The following is a 24498-nucleotide window of genomic DNA, read 5'->3' on the forward strand; positions in this document are numbered from 1 at the left end:
CTCTTTCTTTCTCTATTATTTATTTAATTTTTTGAGAGGAAGTCTCCCTCTGTCATCCAGGTTGGAATACAGTAGTGCAATCTTAACTCACTACAACCTCTGCCTCCCAGCGGAAAGCGATTCTCCTGCCTCAGCCTCCCGAACAACTGGGACTACAGGCACGCACCACCATACCTGGCTAATTTTTTTATTTTTAGTAGAGATGGGGTTTCGCCATGTTGGCCAGGCTGGTCTTGAACTCCTGACTTCAGGTGATCCACCTGCCTCAGTACCCCAAAGTGCTGCCATCACAGGTGTAAGCCATTATGCTCAGCCTAATCTTCCATTCTGACTCCTGTTCCCTGAGTCTCTGGCAGTTTTTTCAGCAGCCTTGACCTCAACATCCCTAGCACCTGTAACCATAGCCAGGTGCATGTAATATACATGTGCTCCTCAACTTATATGGGGTTACATTCTGATAAAACCATCCCAGTAAACTCATCTTAAGCTGAAAATATGTAATTTGAAAAAGTATTTAATACATCTAACCTACTAAACACAATTGCTTAACCTAGCCTATATAAACATGCTCAGAACACTAAACATTAGCCCAGGGGTTGGGCAAAATCACCTAAAACAAAGGCCACTTTATACTAAAGTGTTGAATATCTTGTGGAATTGATAAAATGATGTACCAAAGTATTTGTCAAATACTTTGGTATTTACCGAACATTATTTAAATGCTGTACCAAGTTTTTACTGAATGTGTATCCCTTTTGCACCATCAAAAATTGAAAAATTGTAGGTAGAACCATCATAAATTGGGGACTATCTGTACACTGTAACTTTTTTAAAAGATTAGGACATTTCAGAAATTATGTTAGCCTCTTTACGTATGTAAGATTCTTCAAAACAGTAAGAGGTATTCTATACTTTTTGCAATGAGGGACTGGAACCACAGAGTTACATAACTTTTCAGTGTCACACAGTAAGTGAAAGTGAAAATTCCTGGATTCAAACTTAGGTTTATGATTTCAAAACCCCTCCTCCTAGAGACTATTCCCATGCTTCTCCTCTGAAATAGGCAAGGCACTTTCAAGAGGCACTGTATTAGTCTGTTCTCACACTGCTACAAAGAACTACTCAACACCTGGTAATTTATCAAGGAAAGAGGTTCACAGTTTCATTTAGCTGGGGAGGCCTCAAGAAACTTACCGTTAACAGCGGAGAAGCAAGACATCTTCCCCACAAGGAAGCCCCGGAGAGAATGAAGAAAGGAGGGGCTCCCACACGTTTATACGCCATCAGATCTCGTGAGAACTCCCTCACTATCGCGATAACAGCACGGGGAAACCGCTTGACTTCAATGACCTCCAAATGATCCAGTTACCCCACCTGGTCTCTCCCCGACACCTGGGGATTATGGAGATTACAATTTAAGGTGAGAGTCTGGGTGCAGACACAGCCAAACTATATCAGGCACTGAATACAGGCAGTCATAAAATAGGGTCCTTGTATTTGAAAAATCTGTGGAACTCTTTGGGACACGGGATGTTTACATAAAGAGACAGATGATAACAGGAGGCAGGTTGCTCTGATGATGGCCCCTATTTTAAAGTTGAGAAAGCAAAGAACCCAAAATAAAATGAGGGAGAAATAAGAACATACAGCCAAGTGATTTCTCATTCCAAGGCTCAGAACCTGTGAGCTTCCTGCCTTCATAAGGAACCTGCTCGACATTCTAAAATTTGCAATACTGATAGACTCATTCACAATATTGGGATGTTTCTGGTACCCAGAATGGCCTGTAACCACAGTTTCTCAGTGCCTGAAACAGCAGTTGTTTATATGAGTTGTTTATATGAGTTATATGTGTTTTAATTTTATCAAATACTGTTTACTTTTTCCCAAGTTTGTGTTTAAGGACTAACTACTTCTGAATTACAAAGACTTTGTGTTTAATATAGACTTCGGATCCTGTTGCAGATTGTCTCGTTCACAATGTCTAGGCAGAGCCTAGGAACATATTATCAGGCTCACGTGATCCTTATGCCCAGCCAGGTTTGGGATCAGTGAATAATGAACATAAATTAACCTTGATGACTCAGCATCTTTTAATTTGTGCCTGTTATTTAACTGCAAGTTTGCTGCAGCCATAGCTAATGCAAGTGATGGTCACCAATTCCCTTGGTCTCATTTTCCTCACCCATAAAAATAAACTGGATTATGTGATCTCTAAAATCCCCTTCACTTCTAAAATTCTAATTCAGAAAGGAGTGGTTTACAAGATGTAAACCTTGTAAAGCTTTACAAGATGTTTACAAGATGTAAACTAAAAATATTGCTTCTTTAAAGAATGCCTCAATATCATTTGTTATTTGCCTCTTTTTCATAAAAATGGAAAGACAGATACATTGCTAAATAACTTTCAGAGGACTGCATGGTGAGAGGCTTTCCAAAGAACTAATTATTCAGTCAATACCCAAAACAACCATCCTAGAAGTTTGCCTTGTCCAGAAAAATCATAGTCTTCATCTTTCTTTTCAGGAGCCTTGGATTCATCTCTAATATTCACAACATTAGATCTTATTTCTCCATAATTAACATAATGTACAACAGCCAGCTCCTCCCTTCTTACAGCAGGTTATGTATATTTCGTGTTTATGGAAACAGAGTAAAGAATTGGTCACACTTCAGTTTGTGCTAAGGTAATTAGAACCATGAAGCCTAAACATTCTTTTTTATAATGTGATTATTGTTTGTTTTTGTTTTCTTAAAGTTACTTCTGACTTAGCAGAATCCTAAGCATTATTAATATTTAAAACTGCATCTTTAAACATACGCTTATTAAAACTTTAAATAATGTATATGTAGAGCCGGGAGTAATGGCTCACTCCTGTAATCCCAGTACTTTGGGAAGCTGACACTAGTGGATTGCTTGAACCCAGGAGTTCAAGACCAGCCTGGAAAACATGATAAAATCCCGTCTGGGCTGGGCGCGGTGGCTCACGCCTGTAATCCCAGCACTTTGGGAGGCCGAGGCGGGTGGATCACGAGGTCAAGAGATCGAGACCATCCTGGTCAACATGGTGAAACCCCGTCTCCACTAAAAATACAAAAAATTAGCTGGGCATGGTGGCGCGTGCCTGTAATCCCAGCTACTCAGGAGGCTGAGGCAGGAGAATTGCCTGAACCCAGGAGGCGGAGGTTGCGGTGAGCCAAGATTGCGCCATTGCACTCCAGCCTGGGTAACAAGAGCGAAACTCTGTCTCAAAAAAAAAAAAAAAATAGAAAAATTAGCCGGGCATAGTGGTGTACACTTGTAGTCTCAGCTACTTGGGGGACTGAGGTGGCAGGCTCGCTTGAGTCTGGGAGGTTGAGGCTGCAGTGAGCCATGTTTATGCCATTGCACTCTAGCCTGTATGACAGAGCAAGGCCCTGTCTCAAAATATTAAAAATGTCTATGTAATATATCATTTCAGTCATTTCTTCAAGGAAATTTATTTGTAATAAATTCAAATTGTGAACAACTTCTAGTTAAATCAATAAGTTAAAATAGCAAATGAAATATTTAAAAAATATATTGTAAGGTATTAATATTCCTTTAATGAGAAAGGCTGAAATAAAGTTCTGAAATGCAAGCACAGTCAACTTATCTTCATAATGACTCAATCAGCAAGAATTTGACTCCTCAACTACCTAGGGAACTGTTTTCCAGGGAAAAATAGTTCAGTTTCATCAGAACTATAAAATTGCTCAATGGTAAATGGAGCTTCATGTAAAAGTAAGGCAATATTCCACAGTGTTTGAGATTGCCCAAAACAGCCATCCTAAAAGTTCTATCAGTTCATTCATCTTCATTTGTCCCCTTTCCCCTCTCCTCTCTCCAACCCACTCGTCTATTCACAACTGAACACCTCTTCCCTCTTTTTGCTCTTCCAGGCACACACACACACACACACACACACACACACACACACACGCTTTCCTTTCAAAATTCATCTTTTAATGGGAAACCTTAAGTGTTAAACATTTAACCACATAAATAGTAAAACCATGGTTATCAACAGATTCTGCAAATTTGGTCAGATGCTCTTTTTGAGCCCTGATGACATACAAATGTAAATTAATTAATGTTTCATTGATCTATCAAAATGTTTCAGTTCTCACTCATGTCAGGTTCTATATATACAATTATATTTTAAATAAATAAATAGACATGTAATCTGGCAAATGCCTATCTGAGCATACATATATGCATACACACAGACATATGTACACACCTACAGATACCTATAGAACCATTGAAATATGTACACATACCTACAGAACCTTTGAAATAAGGATAGTCCCACAATCGTATTTTATATGTTACATATCATATGTATTTCTCTACATCAGTGGCTTTCAATTGGAGGCAGTTTTGCCCCACAAGGGATATACGGCAATGTCTATAGACACATTTGGTTTTCACACTGGCAGGATGTGTTGCCACTGGTTATCCAATGGATAGAAGCCAGAGGTGCTACTGAACATCTTACAATGAATAAGACAGCCCCACAACAAAGGCCTATCTGGCCCCAAATGTTTGTAGTTCCAAGTTTGAGAAATCTTGTTCAGAAGTGGTCTGAGGCATCGAATAAGAGGAAAACCAAATTCTTCATTTTATTCCAAGCAATTGACTGGAGAGAAAAAGGGGCGGGGGAAGCTTATCTTCAGATTTCATTTAAATCTTATTCGCCAAAACTGGTTACATTGCTACACAAGAAGTCTTTACTTTCACTGTGAAACCTTGAAATACTTTAGAAAGGAGAGACATATCTATTCCCTCCTATTCTGTCAGTGGTCTTTTATTTTTAATATCTTAGGCATTTTCCCACAGTATAAGAGAAAAGCTTTGCCAGACGATGTGATAAAGGTTATGATAATCCTGACTTTACCTATTCTGAAAATAAAAGTTGCTGTAGTTTCTAGCACAATATTTTTTGTATTTCACATACATCAAAGAGAAAATGTGATTACATGTTTTAGTATAGTTTGTCTATTTTAAATATAATTATAATGAAGACAAACAGCAATCCAATTTATATACAGCAGGGACTGGGTGTGGTGGCTCATGCCTGTAATCCTAGCACTTTGAGAAGACAAGGCAAGACCCTGTCGCTACAAAAACTAAAATGAAAAATTAGCCAGGCATGGTGGCATTTGCCTGTAGTCCCAGCTACTTAGGAGGCTGAGGTAGGAGGATCACCTGAGCCTACAAGTTGAGAATGCAGTGAGCTATAATCTTACCACTACACTCCTGCCTGAGAAACAGAGTTGGACCCTGTCTCTTTTAAAAAACAAATTTAAAAAATTATATACAGCAGTAAGGTTTACATTTTGCTTCCATATGTGCATATTTTGCTGCAAGCTGATAACTTATAGATGATAACAGAACTTCGTAGTTGAAAAGACCCTGAAATTTATTTTCCCATTTCCTAATATTACATTTCATCAAATGTAAGATGGCATTAATTGTAAGATGTCTTGTTATATTGTGTACCACTGAAAGAAAATAAATGCCAACTGAATATGATATGCCCTCAACTGGAAGATGCATCTCAATTTGAAAAACATCAAAATGTGAAAATGATGCATGTTGGAATTGATAAAATATTATTATTTACTATCATACCATTTCTTCTTTCTCAAATAAAAGCCATATGTCATTTATTCTATAATAACGTAATGAGGCATACACATTGGACAAAACACATAAACCAAAATCTTACGTTAAGTCCTTTTAAGCTATAGAAGCAGTGGGTACTTTGTGAATTGGACAGGGTTTTTTAAATCCTACATTGTCTTGGTTTAGTTATATTTATTAAATGGGGGAAATTATAACAGATATTAAAATGAATAAAAATCAACTAGATCTCAGTTAAATAGAAGTATTAGCAACTTAGTGTGGGGGAAGAGAAAAAAGACAGAAGCTGCCTTCCGTACAAAAAGATAGGTAACAGGATTTTTGTTTGAAAAATAAACTTTACTACCTTGGTTCAGATTATATTTAAGCTAATTTGTGTTTTCTATGAGCTCTGCCTATAACGAAAGTAATGAAACTAGATGTATCCAATCATTGCTTTGAGGCACTAGATAATATCCTTGGGTGTAAAAAATAAATTCACTCATGGTTTCTCTACTAGATTTGGCATAGTAGGAAAGTGGAGGGTGTGAAGGGGGGCAGCTGTAAAAGACTTAGCCAAGAGGGTTAATCTTCTAAATTGAAGAAGTATTTCATGGAACATTCATCTACCCAAATATTTTTGTAGGTCAAGCTTTTATTCCTGCAGGAAGAAAGACTTGGGAGAGTAATTGCCCAGCCAAAGTGAAAATTACACTATGTATAATTTTAGTTCGTTACTAAACAAATTTTAGTTTATTACTAAAAGCTGAAAAGCATATAAGGCAAGCAAAACAAGCCCCACTGATGTATGACATTGCTGTGCTAGGAAAATCTTCACAACGCTGCTGGCTGCACACTCTCCCAAGCATAGCCCCAGTACTAGTGAACTGCCTATTTCCACATAACAGCCATCAAGCTGCCAGAGTTATCAAAATCCCAATGTGCTATCATAGTAATTCTGCATAAATAACTCTTTGAACAGCAAATCAGAACTGAACAGAGAAAACAGCCAGGGCCTAATGCTTCTGTACCAACCAAGTGCAAAATAGCATCAACAACATACGCCTTGGCATCACAGTATATTACAATATAATCATAAAATGCAGTGTATGTTGAATTCAACAGCACTCTTAAGACTGAAAAAGGATAGCCTTAAAACCTGAACCATGTGCAACAAACTGCTGCCTTTCTGATGTTGAAAGTAACATTTGGCTTATCCAGAAGTTGAGGCTGGAAAATCAGTCTGGTGAGAGCATCAGTTATCTCTCCAGACAGTAAGCATAACTCTTGTAATTTATTTTGCAATTCTGGAAATCCCATTTCTGCTTCCAAATGCATATCCTAGAAAATGGCAAGATAATCCTGTACCATTGCTACACCACAAAATATAGCCCTTTTATGAAATTTTAAAGCCAACTACAGAGGCAGATTGAAAACAGGTGGTTTTTAAAAAGTAAGTAGGGAGCTTCCAAATGTCTAAACATTTGTTCTCTTGAGAGAAATTATAGAGGTATACTGAGGCCCTTGGTCTAGAAATCTGTGAAGCAACTTCACGTTGACTCTAAGTAAATCAGGAAGTCTTAAGCCCTGTGAACTCAGATTATGCTTATTCTTATTTTGAAATGGAGTTCTCATTTCCATTATTAGTTTATGTACTTATTGTAAATTGGTAGGACTTTCTATAAATATTCTATGAGTAAATGATCATTATAAAGTCAAACATGGAACATATGAACATGTTTTGCATTTATATAGCATTCATTAACTGATTTCATCAGTGAAGCAAATAAAACTTCACAAGTTAAAGCGATACATTGGTCTAGGTGGGATGGCTCACGCCTGTAATTCCAACACTTTGGGAAGCTGAGGCAGGTGGATCACCTGAGCCCAAGAGTTCAAAATCAGCCTGGGCAACATGGCAAAATCCCATCTCTATGAAAACTGAAAACATAGCCAGGCATCATGGCTCAGGCCTGTAGTCCTAGCTGTTCAGGAGGCTGAAGTGGGAGGGTCACTTGAGCCTGGGAGGTTGAGGATGCAGTGATCCGAGATCATACCACTGCACTCCAGCCTGGGCAACAGAGTAAGTTCCTGTCTCAAATAAATAAATAAATAAATAAAATAAAGTGATATATTGAATGATGTCCAAAATCATAGACTTTTAGGGTTATAAAGAGTCCAACCTCCTCAATTTGCATTTAAAGAAACTGCAAATTAGAGCGGCAACTGCTGCCCTAAGTCAAAGATAGGGTCCAGGCTGGTACCAACATCTTCTGCCTCTAAGGCCAGTATTTCTCCCATGACCCATGGCCATTATAAGCCTTCACAATGATTAGAAACAAAACTAAACCACTGTATATGTTACAAATTACTATATGTCAAAGGACTTTACAAGTAAATGTAGACAGTTATGGCCACTTAAGGGTAGTATTTGAGAAGACAGAAGCTACAATACAAAAATATTTACTAAACTTCCTGTGTGATGACAGTTCTTCATTTAGTCTTTACAGAATTTCGAAGGACATACACATTACTCTTCATAGCTTACAAATGATGTAACTAAGACTCAAAAGCCTCCACAGCAGAAGTTCCTCTGAAAACCTTTTAAACTATAACCCAGGCAAACACCTCTGGGCTATTCCTATAGGCAAGCCTACTTATCACTTTCAGCTCCTACAAGAAAGACATAGGATATGTTGGGCCTAGAGCAAGACGGTCATTTCTTTTACACTGTGTGAATTGCCCTCTTTTGTTGAAAGCAGGAATCTGTAACAGAATCACTGAAGGAGGTGTGTGGGTGTTTTGTGTGAAGGAGAGAAAGTGGAGTGAGCACTCAGGCAGTCAGTGAATCAGTGACACTCTTGTTCATTAGTTTCTAAAAAGAGATTTCCACACTATTGTGATCTTTCCTTTATCTCCCTTTTGCCTTTTTTTTTTCTTTTCTTTTTTTAACCAAATACCAGGTTTAACATTCACTTGGTTTCCTCTTCCTCTGCATGTGACTCTCCCATATCATTTCCACAAGATGCTGGATTTATGTGCATCAGCCCTGTTTTCAAAATTATTTGTTGACTATGTGGATAGGCCAATTAAGAGGTACATGGAAATCATCAAATGGATTTCCACGTTTTTCTTATGCAGAAACTGATTTCCAGACAGGTAATACAGCCAGTCAGAGACAAAACTGGGACTTGTGGCAAAGTTCCGCCTCAAATTGAATACTCTTCTCACTGTACAACATACTTGGTTGCATAGTTGGCCCAAAAAGAATACATGTACATCATTGGTTTGGGCCAAGCATATTACTTAATTCAAGCCAGTATGATCTTATTTGTTTTTAATGACAAAATTGGGGAATCAAGAGCTAGAAATCAGCATAGGCTAGTGGAAAGACTACACAGGCTTCATAACTAGACAGATCTAAATTTGATTTTAGCTTCTTCATTTGCTAGCTACATTCACTTGGGCAGGTTGTTCAACTTTTCCAACCTGGTTGCTACCTGAGAGTTCTAAGAATTACAAGCACTGAAATATATAAAGTATCTCATGTATAGTAGATATTCAATAAATATTGGTTTCCCTTAACTCCCATCTGTCACAAAAGAGGTATTCCATTTTTAGCAAATTCCTTTAGCTATTTGGTTCTCAGTTTCCTCAACTATAATATGTGAAGAAACTGAAGGAATTCCAACTTTCCCCTCAGCTCATCAAGAATTAATTCTTTAAAGGAATTTTAAAGAAACTCACCTTCTTTTAAATTCAACAAACACTTAATTACCTGCTGCCTATCCTAGGCACTCAACAATTCCAATCACCGCCAGAGAGGTATCTGTGCATTCAACAAAATGGGATCCAATTCTATAGTACTTCAAGTTTCACAAAGAAAAATCATGCGAACAAAAGAACCCTAGCTTTAAGGAAAATGTTACAAGGATACGACAAGCCTAATGGTAAAAGTAAAAATATTTTCAGAGTGTATCTTAAATTATTACTCTCACTTTTTTACTAGCATGGAAAATGAGAATGAAGTGTTTATACTGCAAATATATAACAAAAGACTCAAGAAATAGTTAAGAGAAATTGAGTGCCATTTTTTCAAAGACAAAAAATGAGAAATACACTTCTCTTCCCATATGTATCTTATGTTAGGTCTTAAATTTTAAGATACTTGTGTCATTCTAAAACTCAGGGGAACAGAATTTATTCTGAGAGATTGTTTTACAGTAATAAACAGTAATATAAGAAGATACTTTTATATTAAACTTTGTATTTAATTTATATTAATGTAAAGGCCTGAATCTTGCAAACAAGACCTAAGAAAATATTAATTTATCTTAACTACAAAGTTTTTTCTCCTTTTTTCTTTCATGAATAAACCATTATCAATGGATTTTCTGTTATACACAAAGGTTTTTGCAAATAACACTTCACATGTTTAAAAGACTATTTAAAATCATGATCAGGGCTCCTAATCTGGTTTCCCAAATATTCATTTGAGGTTTACCCTGTTACCATACCTGTCAATATTATTCACCTCTATTGTAGAATTTTATAATGCATATCCTAGACAATAAAATATTATAAACAAAAAAATTTCCTTTTGCGAGTATGAAGATACACAGAAAGGGCCTGTAACATTTTCCTTTTATGAGTATGAAGATATACAGAAAGGGCCCATTTAAATACTATCTCAACATGTGAAATTAACAATATAATCATTTTTTAAAGTGATAGCTGTTTTCTATGGGGTAATTTTTTTTTGCCCTAAATGATGATATATAATAAAGTATGTCCCCAACACAGATTGCATACAGATGTCCAGAGAGCCACAGATACCTGCTTTAGGTATGTATTTATCAAATATAGGATAAACCAGAGGCAGAAGGCCTGGATCCCATTTCTGTTGCTACAAACTTGATGTATGATTTTTGGACAAGTCACTTCACCTTTATAGTTCTGTTTCTTCATCTATGAAACAAAAGGTGGAACTATTTGATGCCTGTAAGATATTCTTCTGGGTTCTGTAATTAACATCTGTGTGGATCCTCAATACAGTATTTGAAGGGCACAGGACATGGAGCCGAAGTACTCACAGGAGAGCACTTACTTTGTGATGCTACTGAGACCAGCCAGCTTCTGTAAAGAGCCAGACACTAAATGGCTGGCTTTGTGCCTTGGCTGAAGAATATCACCTTTGCCTATGAAGGCACTTAAAGAAGCAAACTATATTCTAAAGAGATTTAAAAGAAACAGGGAGTGTCTGAGCCCTCCCAATCTGAGACCCTTCGTGTCCTTAGGCTTTCAACTTGGCTGGCAGAAGGCACTGAGTTCATTTAGGCAACCTATGCTTTCTGATCCATATGATTAAGAGAGATAATTCTGAAAATTAGTGGTTTTCATCCTCAGTTCCACAGTAGCCCTTGAAAATATGTACATTTTACACAGTAACTATATTGTTTATGGCAACCCCTAGGACACCTTCATAGAAGAAAGTTTGCAATAGTGGTATATATGGTATGAAATATGAAGTGGGATTAAATCCTGGCCCTGCTATTTTAGTGCTGTGCAATCTTAGGCAAGAAGCTTAACCACCCTGGGCTTCAGATTCCTTTTCTATGAAATAGAGAAAATAATAAAACGTAACTCATAAGGTTTTTGTAACGGCTAATCAAGACAATGCATGCAAAGCAGTTAGCACAGAGCCTGACATAAAGTGGATGTTAGATAGAATAGATAGATGGACCCTGGGACTTGGGGCTCCCTAAAAAGATTCATTTAAAGGCTTCAGTTTGCTGGCAGTGAATAGCATCTGCTGGTCTTTCCTCTTCTGAGCAAATAGCATGGCAAAGATTCAAAGCTGGGCTCAGCTCTTACTAATAGGATCCTGCAGGAATTAGGAGGAAATGAGATTATCTCAAAAGTAGAAAAGAGTTAGTCTGGTTTAAGACAAGACCTTTAAAAGAGATATAAACACATACACAGACGCCCACACACACATTTAATATGGCCATACAGAATCAGACAAACGGGATTATTATCCCATATGCCTTCTCAAGTGTTGCCAACACTAAAAGCTATAGAACCTGATAACTGATTATTCCCTAGAGACTGTCTAGTTCAACTCTCTCACTGGACAGATAAGTAGCTGAGGCCTAGAGAGGTTAAGCAACTTGCTTGAGGTCATTCAGCAGTAAATGGCAGTGCAAAAATAAACAAGCCTTCTGACCTTTCCCACTTGCCCACCCAGTACTTGATCTGGCATCTTTCAGCAGGCCAGCATCCTGTCCTTGCTGTGCCAGGGCATTTAAAAAATAAATAAATAATCTACACACAAAGGTTTCTCACTCCTGCCCAGGTTCCCAAAAAATACAAAAGCAACTTCAGCCCCCAAGACCCTCTTTCCAGAGCCTCCTCTCATGGGATTAAGGGAAGATCTCACTCCATCTTGGGCCCTCTCCCAAACCCTCTCAGTGTGTCTATTCTTTCTCTTCCTTCCTCACATCCACTCTTAAAGGTTGCTTCCAGAAATTCCTCACCTCAAAGGTCAGACACTTCCCCAGGCAGAAGTTAAAACCTGTTAATTTGCAAATTCTCTGCTTCCTTCAAATGCTATACTTTGAGACAGGAAATACAGACCCGCTTAAGTTTCCTCCAGCCTCCTGAGTGAATTCAGTCACAACTGATGCCTCCCTCCAGAATATAACTAAGTCCATTTATAAAGCATGTGAGTGTGTCAAGGGCTGGAGAACACTTAAGTATGCCTAACACAGGGAAGAGGAGGAAAAGGCCACCAAGGAAGGAAAGATCAATAGGAGGGAGAGGGGAAACGGGTGGAAGGAACAGCACCCTGACCAAATTGCAAAGTCTGGATGCTGGAGACAGCTAGCTGCTGAGACTGACTCACTGCTGAGGGGCCGGAACTGCGAGGAGATGGCACAGTTTTAATTATAAGCTCTGACTAACAACGACCGGTGCCCCCAACTGCACACGTAGGAAGCAGGCAGAGGCTACCCCAAAGTGCCAGAAACAAGGAACTCTCTGTTCCTCCCGCTCCCTTTTAGCCTCTGCTCTAAGGCTTGCCACTCCGTGGATAAACCCGGAACTCGCCAAGTTATCGCATCGCCCCCAGTGGGGAACGCCCCTCCTTGCTCTCCTGACAGTTGGAGGGAAGCACCGAGCAGCGGGGGTGTCTCCGTCCTACCAAGAGCTGCCGGTCCCTCGTCCCCGTAAGGAGAAACTGGTCGGAGAGAATGAATGGCTTTCCTTGAGCGCCTGAAGCTGACGGGCGTGGGGCCCTTCTCGCCCCTAAGCAGCGCGCCCGCGTGGGGCGTCCCTCAGCCCGGGTCTCCGCTCTGAGAGTGAGAAGCGTCCGTGTCACAGCCAAGGGTTCCTTCCCCACAAGTGTACCCACCCGCAAGACCGAAAGGAAGGCTTCGCTTTTGCTTTTCCCCCACTCCCTACCTGAATTCCGGGACCAGGTTAGGCTGCAACCCGTAGAAGGCAGAGGAAAGAGTAACCAGCCACCCCGGCTTGTAACTCCCATTCTCGCACTCCAGATAAGGTGGAGACCACTTGACGTGGCTCTTGTCCCCGCCGAGCCCGTCCCTGCGCCGCCAGCTGTGGCCCAGGCCCCGGGGACCCTGATTGGGGCCACGGCGGTGTAAGTGGGGCCTCCACTTGCGCCGGAGGCCGTGGAACCACTCCGTCTCCAGGGTGGCGTTGGCCAGGTGAGGTGCGGAGGAGGACAGGTCTTGGAGCAGGATGCGGCTCTCCTCGCGCGTGGCCTGGAGGAAGACCTGTGGGGCTGGCGCGGACAGCGACTCGGTGCTGAAGGTGATGGCCGCCCGGGAGATGCTGGGATCGCCCTCCAGGAGGCTCCGCACCAGCGCCTGGTACCACTCCAGGTCGTCCTGCAAGTTCTGCTCCCGCGACTTATTGCTCTGCAGCATCATGTTGAGGAAGTTGGTGGCGTGTGTCAGTGTGTCCAGCGCCTCGTGCAAGGAGGGGTGCGCGTTGGCCAGGGCTGGCCACTTCCCCGGCAGGCCGGCCAACTCGTAGCGGCCGGAGCAGTTGGCTCGCTTCAGCTGGTGGGAGTCCCCGGTGTAGAGGTAAGAGACCACGTCCATGGGCACCTCCTCGGCGAGTTTCTGCGCCAAGATGGTGCCATCGATGGAGCGGCTCCAGTGAGCCGAGGGGTCCGAGGCAGAGGCTCGAGCCGGCTGCTGAGCATGCGGCTTCCCCCTTGGGGTCCTCTCTCGAGGGGAATCCGGCCGTCCCTGGGGGTCACGGCTGTCACCAACAGCTCCCAATCCCAGCTGAGCGAGCAGGAGGCAGAGGAGTAAGGGGTAAGCCATGGCTCCCATCTGCCTCGCAGAGACGAGAGGAGGGAACGGGGGGAATCACTTTTTAAATTTGGATCTTCAATTTCTTAACAGTCAGACTTTTACGAGGAATCTTCCCCCTTCCCAGATGGCACCCAGTCTAAAGGACTTGAAAATAAGAATGTTTCGAGATCGGCCCCCGGGCGGCAGAGCTACCGTCGCAGAAATCAAGTCACCTGTGGCAGCGCTGGCCGTGCCCGCTGCGCGAGGGGCCGGCTGGAGATTACGCACCTGGTTGCCTGGAGCCGACCGGGTTACATGGCCTTGCGCTCCCGGCGGCTGGAATCAGCCCGCGGCGGTCCCTCGGCCCGGCAGCCGCCACCGCCACCGCCGCTCTCATTGAGGCGCGTTCAGGAGCTGCTGCTGCTGCTGCTGCCGCCGCGGCCGCCAAAGACGCTGCTCCATAGTCTCACCCGCCGCAGGTCGTTCCCGCCTCCCGACTCTGGCTCCTCCTCGACCGCTTCGCCGGGGGGCGCGGGGCGCGCGCCCAGACCTGCACTGCGAGCGCAGCCGCGAGTCCCGAGGAGCGAAGACGTCCTTTAAGACGTTCGTGAATCCGGAGTCGGGAAGGCCAGGCGGCTGGTTAATTGCAGCCTTTAGGTTTGGCCGCAAACCACACTCCAGCCTCTCTCCCTGCTCTGGGGAGGAAAGCCAATTTAAAGAGGCGGCTTGGCCGCAACCAAACCCTTGCAGGGCGGCTGCAAGTCGTCTTGTCCCCTGTTTGGTCGGCTCCTCTGTCAATCAGCCGACTGCCATTTGCGGGGCCGGGGCGGGAGCTGTCCAGTGCTGAACCCGAGGCGGCCCGGGGGCGGCGGGGGCGCGGGAGGCAGGCTGCCGAGTCCTCCCACCCACTCGCGTTCCGGATGACTCGGAAACCTGCGGGGGTGGCGTGGGGTGGGCGGGAGAGCGGGGAGAAGCAGAGATTTGGTGGCTCAGAGCGAAGAAAACTTGGACGTACTGAGGAGGAGGGTGTTGGCGTCTTGGCTGCTTAGTTAAATCAGCCTTTTGCCTGGAAAAGAGGGAAGAAGGAGTAGTTTTCATTTCTGGCTGAAATCGGAGAGTACATAGGATGGAGATATGTCCTCCTGAACACCTGCTCATTTTAGGCAAATTATCAAATCCTCTTCCTTGTCAGTTAAAGAAATGATTAAAACCTACTTGCCTAGGCTGATCTTAGCTGAGGGAGTAATGCAGACATTTACTAGCTGTGCTTTAAGGAAGAAAAAAAAAAGTCGTATTTACAGAATCTTTGCTTGGGGACCAGAATGGAGGGGAACCTGTGAAAATGTATGCAAGTAAAGATGTGTAAGGTAGAGAGCAAGGGGCAGGACTCATGAACTGTGGGGAAATGAGAAAGAGTCTGTGTTAAGTGAGAAGGGAAATCGTCCTGACGGAGACTTCCTGGAATTGAGAGAGAGAAAAAAAAAAAAAAAAAAAAAAAAAAAAAAAAAAAAAAAAAAAACAAATAACAACAACAAAAACTAAGACTTCTAGTTAGCTAAAGGTTGGGATATCCCAATAGAAGAAAGAAGAGCTGAAAAAGTATGCCATGCCCCCCAAATTATTGGTAAATTTCTTAACACACAGTCTAATTGTTGTTTTTGACGCTTATTAGGGAGGCAATTAAAGTGTCTTCTGACACTCCAAAAGTAGACTCGTACCAGGTATGTAGTGTTTTGTGCAGCTAGCTCCACTTCACATATGCACCTCTATTTTGAAATTCCCCAAGAAAGACACAAATAGAAAATCTCCAATTTACTTTAATTCCCATCTAACAAAAATGTGCCTCATGGCATTCTAAGCAGGCGCTGCTTAGATTCACTGTACTTTTCACGCCATTCTTCCTATTGAGAAAATACTTAAGGACTGGAATGTAGCTCCAAAAGAGCAAAAATCTTTGTCTGCATTAATCACGAAGGTACCTCAAGCACCCGGAATACTACCTGGCACATAGTTAAATCACTAAACAGTTGCTAAATTACTGAACGAATGGGACGATCATAATGATGAAGCTAATTTTAAAATCCATCTCATCACCCAAGAAGAGAAGTCTGCCTGACATGCCAGTGATGAGGGCTTTTGGAAGAAGACACAGCAACCAGCTTTTCAAATTGCAGTCGCTGGTCTCCAAGCGAGTTTTTATAGCTTTGCAAAGAGTGGTTATTAGATTTGTATTTGCTTACAAGTAGATTTCATGTTCATATCTGACTTTTTGTTTAAATTTTGCTTTGCAATGTATGCTCCTATGCTAAGTAAAGGTCATCCCAGTTTAGTGCTCTGCCACAGTGTAGGTGGCAATAATAACAGAAAGAGTTTCTGCTTGTTTAATGTATCAAAGTATACACTGTGGTTTTCCATTGACTTAACCATGTAAACCCTGAAGTATAATTTCCTTATTCATTGATCTTTTTGGAAAACCTACATAACTAACAATTCTTTAAAATTCTCTAGTATCTAACTTAAAAAAGAAGACATAATTTTATTAGTAGATCCTGCTATGAATAATCCAATGAACTAAGTGCATCAAAAGACCTGGATTCTGGTTCTAGCTTTATTTTAAAGGAAGATACGTGGCCACTGGCAAGACATTTAAAATTTCTGTGCCTTAGGACACAAACTGTGTGTGGGCCTTGGAATTTCACATTGAGGTTGTATGAGGAGGCAGCTGAAATACTCTCCCAGGATACCAATCCTTTCCCAAGTGCACATCTGATGAGGAGACTATGAGAGACTCTTGCAATTCTAGCATTCCTTTCAAAGGATCCCCTTCAACCTACATTGCTAAACAACTAGTTTAGCTGTGGATGAGCTAGTCGGAACTCTGATGAGCTAGTTGGATCTAGAACAGCATTGCCCAATAAAAATATAATGTGAACCAGAATGGAATCCCTATAATTTTAAATGTTCAAATACGACATTAAGATCATAAAAAGAGTGAAATTAATTTTAATAATATATTTTATGTAACCCAATATATCCAAATTGTTATTCAGTAAGTAAACAATGTAAAATTATTAATGATACATTTTACATTTTTTACACTAAGTCTTCAAAATATGATGTGTATTTTACACTCACACCACATGGCACTTCACACTAGCCAGATTTCAAGCACTCACTAGCCACCAGTGGCCGGAGGCTACCCTAGAGTGCAAGCTCTAGAAGACAGTCCATTGTGGTCCAGGGTGCTAAGAAACCTAGGTCTGTGCAAGATAAGGCACAAAGTTCCAAATGCTCTAGGAGTTCTGGTCCATTTAACTGGTCTGGAGTCAAGGTAACCGAGTAGGTAGAAAATCCTATGTCTATGTTAGTGTCCATCAATAAAGAAAATAATCCAAAAGAGGTTATTTTAAGAGATCAAGGTTTAACACACGCACACTCCTCAAAGCGGACTACAAAATTCTACACCATCTTGCATAAGACATATTCGTTCATTGAACCAATGTTCATTGAGCCTTTACTATGTGTCAGGCACTGTGGTTGGTAGTGTGACAAAACAGGCACATCTTCTGCCTATGTGGCTCTTATAGCCAAGTGGGGAGTGTGTGTGGGGAAGAGAGGGGGGAGGGGAGAGAGAGAGAGAGGGAGAGAGAGAGAGGCAAACAAATAAATAAGACAACAGCATGTTATAGTTGTAAGTACCATGAAGAATTAAATACTTCAAAGTGATAAAGAGTGCAACATATGGAAGCAGAGAACACGTATAAAGATAAAGGAAAGAAAGGCCATGAGGAGGTGACAATTGAGCTGAAACCCAAAGAATGAGGAGTAACTGCCTAGGTAGTAGGTATTAGTAAACCAGGTAAGTGTAAGATAGAAACCTACCTTAAGTAGAGGGAATAGTGAATGAATGCACTAAGAATACAAATACTATATCCTTAGCAGGAAAGGCAAGTGGAAAAAAAAATAAAATGCAATAGGGTCATATGTAATAAGAATAGCACAAACAATTGACACAAAAAGAAAATCATTTCATAAGATAATCAAGACAGGAAGTAGGGTTGGGATGACTATCTCCCTCCCCCAGTTATATAAATACTTTGTAGATAGAGATAAATATCCCTATGCATGCCTCAAAATGGGTACACAGGTACCTTTGACCTATGACCCTGAGTGGGTAAGCCCAAGTAGTTTCTCAACTACTAAAAGACAATCTAATTGCTTTAGAGCAACCGAATTTGCACTGATTAAAAAGCAGTATGTAATGGAGTATGGGTTCTTAGTTGTCGTTATATGATTGAATTATCACTATTATGAAAAGGAAGACGTGACATTAACATATTTTTAAATAAAACAAAAGTCACAAGCTGCTGAGATCATATTTTATGTGAGCAGTATAGGTTGAGTTATAAAAAATATTTAAATGCAGCTTTAAATCATTCAAATAAGGATTAAGACTACAGGATGTGGTGAAAAGGCACTGGATTGGCCATTGAGATACCCAGCTGTAATTGGTTCTACCATATGACTCTTGACAAATTTCCTCATCCTCCCTGAACCCTTTTTCTGCATCTATAAAATAAATGTTCTGTATCAGATACACCATCCACAACTGGAATAATTACTTATTATTGTGAATCATGGTCTCTATATATTTACCAGGAACTCATTATTCCTAATCCTCCAAGATTTATAAGGTAAAGGTTATTTTTAGATTAAATAATAATGGATCTCAGTAAACAAAGTAGCACAACTCCAGTCAAATTTCTGATAAGGTAAATAAAACTACAGTCAATATAGTTTTTTTAATATAACACAAATTCAGAAATCCTGTTCTTATTCCTGAGCCAACAGAGACTCTGGCTTTTTCTACGCATATCTTAATCCTGTGTCTCATGTGCTCATTTTCAAAATGAATAGTCTGTTGTTCAAGAGTAATGATTTTGAAATTTCAGGATGCAGAAGTATCACTAGAGAATTCGAATTTGTGATCTGGGTGAGACTTTAGAATCTGTATTCTCAGGTGATTCTGATACAAATGATCCCTGGAGCACATGCTGAGAAATACTGCCCTGAGCCAAGGAAAAGGACTCTAAGATATTAGGAGAAAAGTTGTTTTGTTTTTTGGGGTTGTTTGTTTTGTTTTGTTTTTGTAAACACAAAGTCTGTCAATTGTGAAGTGTAGCCTGTGAAAAAATAAAACCAGTAAAAATTATTATTACATTTATATAGCACTTACAGTGGCCAGGCATTATTCTAAGGATTTTACATACTTTAGTTCATTTAATCTTTATTATAACACTGTGACTTTGGTACTGTTTCCATTTTACAGATGGGAAGCAGACAACCAAAAAATAATTGTCCTAAGTAATTCAGCCATCTGGCTTCAGATGTCATGCTCATAATAATTAGACCACTGAGTCTCAAATGTTAATATATATATTGGATTCATCTGGAGAGATTTAGTCAATGCAGATTAGTGCCCCTACTCCCACAATTGCTGATTCAGTAAGTCTGGAATAGGACCTGAGAATCCACATTCTTAACACATTTCCAGTAACACTAATACTGCTGGCCCAGGGATTACACTTTGACAACCACTGTCCATGGTTTTGTTTGTTTGTTTGTTTTGTTTTAACCGTTATAATCTGTTGCCTCTATATGCTTACACGTTTTTCATGTATCTTACATGGAAAAAGGAGAAAGTCAACGTGAATAAATGAAAAGATGCCTAAAATCTGCTTAAAAAGAAAATCTCTCTAGTTTGTCTATTTCCAGCTTAGAAAGCTTACCCAAGATATTTATGTTTTTCCCTTAGCATTTATTCTCATCTGCCTCCAGTTTACCCTTAAAACTCTTACTCCCTGTCAGCATCATTTCTAACAACACTTCAGCTCTTTCTATAGTCATCTCCTCTGCTTTTCACTAAGAAAATGTGACTTAGGCTATGCCTGCATTCTCAATGAAATGTTTTGTTGTCGTTGTTGTTTTAAGTACTACTAAATACAGTATCATCTCCATAGTCACCAGGGCTTTGACCCAAATTGCTAGTTGACTCTATCTTCTCCCCCCATTAGACAAAATTGATTTGTAAACCCCAAGACATCTCAAGAACTTTCCAACCACAAAGGAAGAAAACACTAGCACATGGTATTTACATAGGAAAATCCTGGAATGTGCTAAGGCGAAGCATTTACCTAAATGACTTTCCATATCACTGACCTGACATGCAATGCAGTTAAGGGCCCATATACCATTTACTAAAAATCATAGCAAATTATGGACAGCCCAACTCCATTCAATTCCAAGATTGACTCCCTTTCTCATCAAGAAATCACAGCAACCAAAACCTCGAAACAAAATCTACTTTTAAAAAATTTGATATAGTGGCTAGGAAGAGAAATTGATTATTTTTTTTTTCTTTGCTAAATTTTGCCTGTTTCTCTTACTGGAGGGAAGCACATCACACCTTATGATATGTATGTCGTCAGAGCTCATGACATTGTTTCCATGAGCATATTACCCTGGATATATGGGGGCTTCTTTCATAATCAACGTAGGACTTGGCTTTCCATCTTAACACAGGAGCTTTTGAAAGTTGGGAATTACGGACTGGGCGCGGTGGCTCAAGCCTGTAATCCCAGCACTTTGGGAGGCCGAGGAGGGTGGATCACGAGGTCAAGAGATCGAGACCATCCTGGTCAACATGGTGAAACCCCGTCTCTACTAAAAATACAAAAAATTAGCTGGGCATGGTGGCGCTTGCCTGTAATCCCAGCTACTCAGGAGGCTGAGGCAGGAGAATTGCCTGAACCCAGGAGGCGGAGGTTGCGGTGAGCCGAGATCGCGCCATTGCACTCCAGCCTGGATAACAAGAGCGGAACTCCGTCTCAAAAAAAGAAAGTTGGGAATTTCGAGTATCTGGGACTATTACAGAAAGGAAGGCCATGAGGTCCTTGGCATTTGGAACAAAGAATTGAACAACACATACAAATAAAGTATTAATAACAAAGGAATGAAGCACAGGAATGAAACAGCAAAAGCCGGAATTTATTAAAGCAAAGATGCACTCCACAGGATGGGAGTGGGCCCCAGCAAGCAGCTCAAGGGTATGGTTGCAAAGTTGGGTTTTAAGTACTCCTTTTGAAGTCCCTATTAGCTCCCCCTTATCTGGATGAAGGATTTGGTCCGTGGCTAAAGGCTCGGGTGAATTGGTGCCCTTTGCAGATAACGGGATCTTTCCTTTCCATCTGAGCCATGGTGGATGGGGGAGCGCTGCAGGGTGAGTAGTCTTTGATCCTTTGCTACTCGGGGGTGGGGAGATGGGGTTTTTCCTTTTAGTTTAGCTTTAGGAAGTTTGTGGTCACTGGTCTTAGGTTCCCTGGTCCCAGATTTTGCTCTTTTCCCTTGGTTCGGCTTTAGGAAATCAGCACCGATTGACCTTAAGTTCCCTGCCCTCAGACCCTATTCTTCGGCCTCAGGACCGTGCATATATGATGTGTATACATCACACACACATATGGGAAGCACTGATTAATGACAACTCTTCATTGATAAAGTGCAGAAATGTAGGGAACAACATGGTTAAACCTGGAGAACATTATGCTGAAGTGAAATACGCCAGTCACAGAAAGACAAATACCACATGATCTCACTTACATGTAGAATCTAAAAAGTCTCACAGAAGCAGAAAGCAGGATGATTGTTACCAGGGCCTGGGGTGGGGACAGGGAATTGGGGAGATAGTGAAAAGATACAAAATGTCAGTTAGACAGGAGGAATAATTTCGAGATCTATTATACAACATGGTGACCATAGCTAATAATAATGTACTGTATACTTCAAAATCGCTAAGAGAGTAGATTTTAAGTGTTCTTAACACAAATAAATGCTAAGTATGTTAGGTAATGCAAATGTTGAATCATTCAGGCCAGGTGCAGTGGCTCACACCTGTAGTCCCAGCATTTTGGGAGGCCAAGGTGGGCAGATCACTTCATTATAGAAGTTTGAGACCATCGTGGCCAACATGGCAAGATCCTGTCTCTACCAAAATTACAAAAGTTAACCAGGTGTTGTGGCAGGTACTTCTAATCCGAAACTACTCAGGAAGCTGAGGCAGAAGAATTCCTTGAGTCTGGGAGGTGGAAGATGCAGCGAGCCAAGATCACACCACTGCACTCCAGCCTGGGTGACAGACTGAGACTCTGTCTTAAAAAAAAAAAAAGCAAAGTTGAGTAATTCAATTTAGCCATTCTAAAATGTATACATATCTCAATACATCATGTTGCATATCACAAATATATACAATTTTTGTCAATGTAAAAAATAATAAAAAGTAGAATATATAAATCTGAAGTTACAAAGATTAGTTTAAAATAATATGAAGTTGCTTGTAAAATGTTTACTCTTTCTAAAAACTTGTGGGAAAATAATCCAGTAGTGTTGGTGTTATTCAAACTTCCAATATTATCTTAATTTTATTTTATCTTATTTTTTTTCAATAGAGACAAGGTCTCACCATGTTGCCCAGGCTGATCTCAAACTCCTGGCCTCAAGCAAATCTCCCACTTCAGCCTCCCAAAGTGCCATGACTTTGGGACACTGGGCCCAGCCCAGGTATCATCTTAAAGTCAGGATTGCATGAAAAAACAAAATAAAGGAACAAACACATCACAGAAATGTGTTCTAACGAAACATTGTGGAAGAAGAAAATTACTGCATGTGTCCTGATGGAAATATCTTCAGACTAAGAAAATGGACTACTAAGTACAAGTCAAAATAAAAAACCATTTTGTAGCTCTATAGTTGTATTTTAACTGCAATATTATGTATAGCTAGTCCTTTTCAAAATGTTTCCTTCAGACCCCTGTTGTCCCTAAAGAAAAAATGATGGTGACAAAGAAATTTACTTTCAGATTTTTTATCTAACCTCTACTCAACTGGTTTCTCATCCTCCTCCTCCTTCTTCTCTTCCTTTTCCTCCTTTTCCCTCTATTCTTTTTCTTCCTTTTTCTCTGACAAGCATTGAGTACCCAATGACAAATTAGCAGTAAGTGTGAATTGTCCCTAAGGGAAGGGAAGAGAGGGAACTTCCATATCTATGAGGTACTTATTAAAATGTACTAAAAAAGTGTCTTGTTTTGATTGCTTTGAGTAATATCATTAAAGTAGGTCCGGTGCAGAATCCTAACTGCAGTGGCCTATATAAATCATTTCTACTTGTCACTTTGATGTATGCTTTGGAATGAACAGTTTCGGGCAAGATTTTGCCTGCTATTTACCAACAGCTCCCTATTCAGATACACAAGAATTTTAGAGTTTTTGATACAAGCTTTCGGCTCCCTGTGTTCTCTGTGTCAAAGAAAGTTCTTCAATAACAGGACTGACTTCAAGCATACATGACCTTCACTCATCACAATATCTGGGGAGGGATGAATTCTTTTTGAGCACTGTACAGAAATAACAAGTTCTTTAGGTCAAAAAACACAAGCTAGAGGACAGAGGGCAAGAAAAAGAAACAATTTTCAAGAATCCACAGTGTCATAAGTACCAAATGTAATTAAAACGTAATCGTTTTAATCCATCTTAATGGCTGTTTTTATATCCCGAATCAGATTTTTTTAAGTAAAAAAATAAAATTTGCCATGCACAATGCTATGTGCCTGTATTCCCAGCTACTCAAGAGGCTGAGATGGAAGGATCTCTTGAGCCCAAGAGTTTGAGGCTGGCCTGTACAACACAGTGAGACTCTGTTTCTTAAAAAATAAAATTTAAGGAAAGAAAAAAAAAGGAAGAAAGCTCTCTGAATGTCAAGGTTGTTTTCATTGAAATGAATTAACCAAGAAATTAAGAGAATCTCATTTTCTGAAGAATCATTTGTGGTCTCCAGTAAAACAATATCAATGTATCAGAAGTGAGCTCTGTTTAATTCTGACTAGATTGACAGGTGAACCAAATAACCATGGGACACAAAAAATGATAAATACTTATGATTATGGATACCCCAGCTACCGTGATGTGTTCATTATACATTGTATGTCTGTTTCAAAACATGTTTTGATAAAAATGAGCAATGATTACATAATCATAATTTAAAAATTTTTAAATTCGTGTTTACAAAGATCATAATTTTCAAAAGGTCATGAATGTTTCCCATTAATATTCCCTGTATATTAGATGCAAATAGGATTTTCCTAGTGTAGAAATAATGTTAAGATAGAAAATCATTTCCGTAAATCCATCTGGGAGTAGAATCCTAAATTTAAATTTTGAAAGATTATATGTTTTAGAAAAATCAGCGTAAATGTACTTCTATCCCAATTGAAAAAGGAGCAGAAGACATGAACAGAAATTTCAAAACAAAAGAAACATATATGGCCAGTAAACATGAAAGGGACGTTCAACCTCATTACTAAGTATGGAACTGCAAATCAAAACACAGTGAGATAGTTAAAAGTCCAGTAATGCCAAGTTATTGGCATTGGACATGGAGAAGATGGAGGGGATGTGTATCTATGAATTGTCACATAC

The 24498-nt window shown here is 40.3% G+C and overlaps 1 protein-coding gene across 1 annotated transcript in view; it reads right to left on the reverse strand.

Annotated features, from left to right (window-relative positions):
- GPR158 (G protein-coupled receptor 158) overlaps positions 1 to 14010 on the reverse strand; it is a 384453-nt gene extending 370443 nt beyond the window's left edge. Inside the window, exon 1 of the mRNA XM_010341239.3 lies at positions 13109 to 14010. Within this exon, the coding sequence (XP_010339541.3) occupies positions 13109 to 14010 (902 nt within the window). The remainder of the gene's footprint in view (positions 1 to 13108) is intronic.
- Positions 14011 to 24498: the final 10488 nt, after the last annotated feature.

The sequence above is a fragment of the Saimiri boliviensis genome, chromosome 8, assembly GCF_048565385.1.
Source record: "Saimiri boliviensis isolate mSaiBol1 chromosome 8, mSaiBol1.pri, whole genome shotgun sequence".
Classification (NCBI taxonomy): Eukaryota; Metazoa; Chordata; class Mammalia; order Primates; family Cebidae; genus Saimiri; species Saimiri boliviensis.